This window comes from Symphalangus syndactylus, chromosome 5, assembly GCF_028878055.3.
Source record: "Symphalangus syndactylus isolate Jambi chromosome 5, NHGRI_mSymSyn1-v2.1_pri, whole genome shotgun sequence".
Classification (NCBI taxonomy): domain Eukaryota; kingdom Metazoa; phylum Chordata; class Mammalia; order Primates; family Hylobatidae; genus Symphalangus; species Symphalangus syndactylus.
The window spans coordinates 90441488-90447487 of NC_072427.2; the positions used below are offsets into that span (position 1 = coordinate 90441488).

Here is a 6000-nt window from a genome sequence, read left to right on the forward strand (position 1 = left end):
AATCCACATCCCAAAACTTATTTATTCATTCAGTAACTGGACATTTACCAAGTGCCCAACCAGCAGTCAGACTTGTGAATGACATAAAATTGTCCCTTTTGGGAAGTTCACAGTCTAGGATGCTTCTAATCAATACTATGCAGCCTATGATACTTTAACAGCACGATATTTAATGTTGTGTTTCATAAAAATATCATTCAATATAACGTAAACCTGTATGCATGCATCCCCTAAAATTCTTCTTTTCTCTCAGCATGAAGACCTTTCTAGAAAGTCATTTTAAATTAATGAAAAGCCCCAGGCTTAGGTCCTGATATTATTTGTGCATCCAAATAGTTCAACGTACCCAGTGGTCTAAGAACAGAAGGACCATAGACAAATTGTGAATGCCTTCCCCGATCACATCTTTCATGAAGCACTAAGAGTAGAAATTAGAATTTTAAAAAATAACGCAGGTCGGGTGCGGTGGCTCACACCTGTAATCCCAGCACTTTGGGAGGCCGAGGCAGGCGGATCACCTGAGGTCAGGAGTTCGACACCAGTCAGACCAATATGGCGAAGCCCCGTCTCTACTAAAACTACAAAAAATTAGCTGGGCGTGGTGGTAGGCGCCTATAGTCCCAGCAACTCAGGAGGGTGAGACAAGAGAATTGCTTGAACCTGGGAGGCAGAGGTTGCAGTGAGCCGAGATCGCGCTACTGCGCTCCAGCCTGGGCAACAGAGCGAGACTCCATCTCAAATAAATAAGTAAATAAATAACACAAAGAATGTGCTCATCATAAGTTTAAGAAACTTTCCGTTACAAAAACACATGTTTTCTTTTCATCTTGATCGTACTACTTCACTAAACCTTTAATGAAATCAATAATGAGTCATTTATTTTCTTTTTGAAAAAAAAATATACATCTTGCATTGTGTCATTCTTAAAATTCAAAAGAGAAAACCTGAGACTTTTGAACCCCACAGCATTTCTTCATAAAATGCATGATTGGGGAAACAAGTTTTATGGCAACTCTTTGCAATCATTGGCCCTGGGAAACACATATTTGACCTCTTCTCTATTAGGAAAAGTTGAACTTCAAACCCAAATTGTAACTGGTGACTGTGTGGACTTAATATCCCCAATTAGAGGAAAGACTATCTTTCATGGTGTTGTCCAATAAAACTAAAACTGATCTTGCTTGATCTGTCAGAGTCCTTGCGGCAGGTACACCCCCAAATGGGGTTATAATTACATAAGAAGTTGAATTGTCATTTGACCTTCTGTTGCTGGGTTTTGCAGACCATTTGCAAAACCCACATTTTACGCAGTCACCCTCAGAATCTGTGCTTAACAACTGGTCTAAAATATACAGGTCCTTACAAATCTAATCACCCACCCATTAGCATCTATTTGAGTTTACCCTTACATCGTAAGAAGCTCAAAGCCATAATCTTTCTCTTCTTAGGATCTGTTTCGTTTTAACATTAGTCCCTCCACTGGGTAACCGTGATAGTCAACTATGTAAGCCCCAAACCACTGTTGTATGCATGATATTTTTAAATCAGTGGCAAAACATTTTTTTTTAATTCATGTTTTTTCTATGTCCTCACCTCATGAGTTAACTGCATGTAGCCTCCCGTTTGCAATCTTTGTCAAGAAAAATGCCATTTACAGCTTTCTTCTTTCTTTAGAGATTATTGTACGTTTTAACGTATACATTAAGTTCGACATTGATTCTGTTTGGGTGCTAAGAACAGACATGTGTTTCTAAAGATTTGCCCTTAAATGTCCTTGATGTTGTTCAAATCATGCCTTTGATGGGCATCGTCTTTCGCTGCGGCCAATGTCTAGACGAAAGAAAGAGCCACAGCCCTTGTACTGAGTTGCACTTTCCCATCCAAGCCAAAGCAGGAAAAGAGCCCAGCCCGTGACCGTGAAACTCGGGGTTACGAACAGGCTTTTCCCGAAGGGGTCTCAAGTCCAATTAATAGCTGTCATTTGATTACGTGACCTGGAACGTCTCCAACCCTCACCCTAAACAGGGCAAGGGTGTCACGTTTTTAAATTCACGCTCCAGATGTTTGTCCTTATGCCTTCCAACATTGCCCCTGGCTCTCCTAAATGAGTTCTTTTGAAAAGCAACTTAAAAATAGACACCTAAAGGAGAACATGAGACTGACTGTCATTCCAGGAACTCTTTTTTCAAAAGCTCTATTAAGTGGCTAAACAAAGGTAGTCATTTTTCTTGTGCCTGGATGAGTACGATGAGGGAGCAAGAATGCACCTTGTAAACTGAGGCTGTGATGGTTAAGATTTCTGATCCAGCTGATAGACTTAAGCCTGCATTCTGATCCCTGCTACATTCTCTTCCAATTCATCTCATAGATTGCTCCAGGCACATGTGACATGTTTTAATACCAAAATGTAAATCAGACACCCCCACAAACCACCTCCTCTCTCTCACATTACCCTAAATTTGGACTTTACTTTTCTCGCTGTACTTTACTTTCCTGAGCTGTTCTTTTCTATCACATGTCATTTCCCCTAAAAAGTGTTGTTACAGGAAATAAAGAAGACGTCCTGTTGTAAAGCTGCCCAGTTTAAAGCCAGTTCGAGGCTCCCTTTGCCACTCCATCTTTCCCTTAAAGGCGGGGAGGCCTGGAAGTGCAGAGCAGGCCCCAGGGAGTATGTGACACTTTGGGGTCCTCTCCAGCCAGCAGGCTTGCCCACTGGCCCGGGTAAGCAGCTAATGAGCTCCGGAGCCTCTGCAGCAGGCACTCAGCCCTGGCACTGCAGCAGGCACTATCTGCCCACCAGACCCCAATCAATCCTAAGGTCAAGGAAAGTCCGGCAAAATCCATTGCTCTGGCTTTCTTTGGTAATTAGTCACACATGCAAGTAAATGATGATCTGAAAGCCATTTCTGCCTGAGAGTTATTGAAACTAGAAGCCACATTTAATTCATCCAACCAAAGAAACCCCTTGAGGGGTGCCATGAAGGGGGAATCCAGTTCTCTACCCAGAAAGGAGCTTCTGTTCCACTTTATTAAATATTTTAAGCAGATTTGAGGTTTAGTCAAAGGACAAATTCCTGCTCTCCAAGGAGTACACGCCCAGGAACTTGGAGATCAGCCAGGAGCGGTGGCCATGCTGGTGGTCAGAGGGAGGGGGCCTCATGTGATGTGAGGGGGAGAAGAGGGCAGGAGGGAGGACGAGGAGCAGGGAGCTGGGAGGGGTTTTGTGAGCAGCAAGGGGAGGCAGAAAAGTGGGATGCGCCTCTTGTGTGCTTTTATCCACATTAAAGGAACTAAGGCAAAAGCTCCGCAAGAACCTGCAAATGTGTCTGGTAAGCGCCACGGCGGGGTGGTGACTACAGAGCTGCCCTGATTACCCGTTCAGCAGGAACCAGGCTGTGACCCTAATCACAGGTGAGCTCTGGAACACGCGCTCTCTCCCTGGAGACCCACACAGTTGAGTGAGCCCAGCAGAGCTGAGCCAGAATCCCAGGGTAGCTGACTTGACCCGAGAGGCCACCCCTCAGTGCTGTGCTGCTTTCTAAGTCTTTCTTCTATAGGAAACTCTTATTGAATAAGTTGTATATCAAGAAAAACCACTCCACACAGCCATCCCTTCTTGTTGCAAGCAAGGTGAGCTGATGTGGACACAGGAGCTTCTGAAATATCTGTAGAGTCCAGCAGAAAGCCCCTCCTCCTAGCATGTGGGAAATGGAGGTCTCATCCTCATCATTCCATCTCTATTTCAGAGCCCCAACTTCTTTCTTTCTTTCTCCTCACCTCCCCTCTCCTCCTTCAGCCTCTGGCATCCCCGCTGTTCGGCAAATTCCATACATATTTAGACATCAAGATTCACCTGGCAGTCAACCACCCAGCATTGCAGCCCAAGTCTTGGCTCTACTGTTCTTTAGCTGGTGACCTCGAACCACTTGGTTCCCATCTCTGTGTCTCAGCGTCCTCATCTGTCAGTTGGGAATAATAATGGTGCCCACTGCACAGAGTTGTTGAGAGGTTCAAAGAAGGTGACAGGTGCAGAGACAGCCTGACACTGTCAGCACACAGACCATTAGGCAAGTGTTAGCCGCTGTTAAAAGTACCATTGATGGTGGTGGTGGGAGAATTCCCATCTTCCACACCACAGTTGGTCTCTCACTGCCTCAAACCCTTGGCTCTGTCCCAAACCCCGTTTCTAAGTTTTATAGTGCTTTGCTCTTCTTCTTGTCATGTTTACATCAAAAATCACCCATCAGAGAGATAAAAGCAGGGAGGAGGCATTTTATTTCTGAAGTTGTTAATTTTACCCTAGACTTCCAAGAAAAGAATCATCCATCTGTCAAAAAGAGACAGAGAAGATAAAAGATCTTTAAAAGTAATTATTTAAGTGCCAACCAAGAGGAAATGAAAATGCATTTGGCTCGGTTATTGAGGTGAATTAGAGAATGGTGTTGTACCACCACTAATCTGCTTCATAGATGAGAAAAAAGGAGAAGATGATTTAAAAAAAAACAAACGTGCTGTCAGTTGGCCCCAGTAAAACACATTCTGTGTAAACATGTTTAGAGAAGTGACTTTGGATTTGCAAAATTGTAGCTCCTCTTCTGCCGGGGCCGCCTCCGGTCTTAGAGCCACAGATCGATACACACGGATGTTTCCCAGCTCCTACTACTGTTTGCATTTCTTTCCCTGGTGCTCTGATTAACTGCAGGGGTAGTTTGTACAACCGAGCCATGAAATGCCACCCAACGGCTAGCCCTTTCCCCACCTTGTCCCCTTCCCTTCCAAGGCTTGCGTTCACCAGATGACCACCTGCCCAATCACATTCTGAAAGGTATCACCGCGGGAATCATGCAAAGACATGCATCTTCATAAGAGAATAAAACATTTGGCTTTCTCTTCTGAGCTCTAAAACCCAAAGCACTTTCCAAAGTCACAATTCAATCAGAAAGTAAACCTTTCTCTTCCTCAGGCTAATTGTAAAATTTGCAAACTTAACCAATTTCTGCACTTACCATTCAAACAAAGAGATCAATCCTGTCAGTTCTCCAAGCAAATAATTACATGATTAATTTGTTCCTCAGCACTGCTAAGCCTCTCACATTTCCTGAGACTAAGCCTTCAGCCGAGGTCCCTCCTCACTCCTAAGTTTCCCTCTCCAGATCGAAGCGTCACTCACCTCACTCATGTTGGCTCTAACCCAACAGCTCAGTCCCGCCGCTCAGCACAGAGAACACTGCTCAGGGGTCGCTGCTCCACCGGTTCTGGCTTTTCTCTTAAAAAGAGCTGCCCGGTGGCATCATGCCTCCCTGGAGCCAATGAGATGCATTCACCTGTCTGCAAGCCTGGCCGACATCTGAGAGCACCAGGGGCCACCTAGTGGTGCAAAAGAGAACGGCACGTCAGGTCGCTGCTCCAAATTCCGCCAGGATGGAAGGAAATGCTTCTTTAGGAAATGCTTCTAAAGGAAATGATTTCTTTAAAAAGTAATACACTCCAGCCTGGGCAGCAGAACGAGACCCTGTCTCTTTAAAAAAAAAGAAAGAAAAAGATAAAAGCTAAAGTTTCAAAGATCATCACAGGGATGTCATTGTGCGTTTTTCAATGAGTGCAAGATTTACATGCATGAAAAATACCTTTCAAATGTCAGCGGGAAGGATTGTTTTTCTAAGGGAAGAGGAGCTCTGAAAATACCTGCGTGCCCTCTCACGCACTTTCAGGTTTTCCCAGGAGCTGGGTTTCCCTTGTCCTTTATAACACGAAACTCAGCCCAAGGACTTTAATATCTCTGCTGTCTCTCCCCCGTCCCAAATCTGTCGCCCTGCTTGTACCCTGAGCTGGAAGGATAAGAGTAGATGGACCGGGACGTGGGAATGGGTCCCCACGACTTCAACAAAGGAGGCGAGCGGCTCCAGCAGCCTTGCTGATGTGCCCTCCTCACGACCACAGTGGGGCCAGGAAGGAGCCTGGACACTGGCCCTGGCCTGGTCGAAGCTCTCCTTGCCTTAG

The 6000-nt window shown here is 45.0% G+C and overlaps 1 protein-coding gene across 1 annotated transcript in view; it reads right to left on the reverse strand.

The window, feature by feature from the left end:
• PCP4 (Purkinje cell protein 4) overlaps window positions 1–5315 on the reverse strand; it is a 69359-nt gene extending 64044 nt beyond the window's left edge. The window contains exon 1 of the mRNA XM_055279735.2: window positions 5171–5315. Coding sequence (XP_055135710.1) covers window positions 5171–5179 — 9 coding nt within the window. The 5' untranslated portion in view covers window positions 5180–5315. The remainder of the gene's footprint in view (window positions 1–5170) is intronic.
• Window positions 5316–6000: the final 685 nt, after the last annotated feature.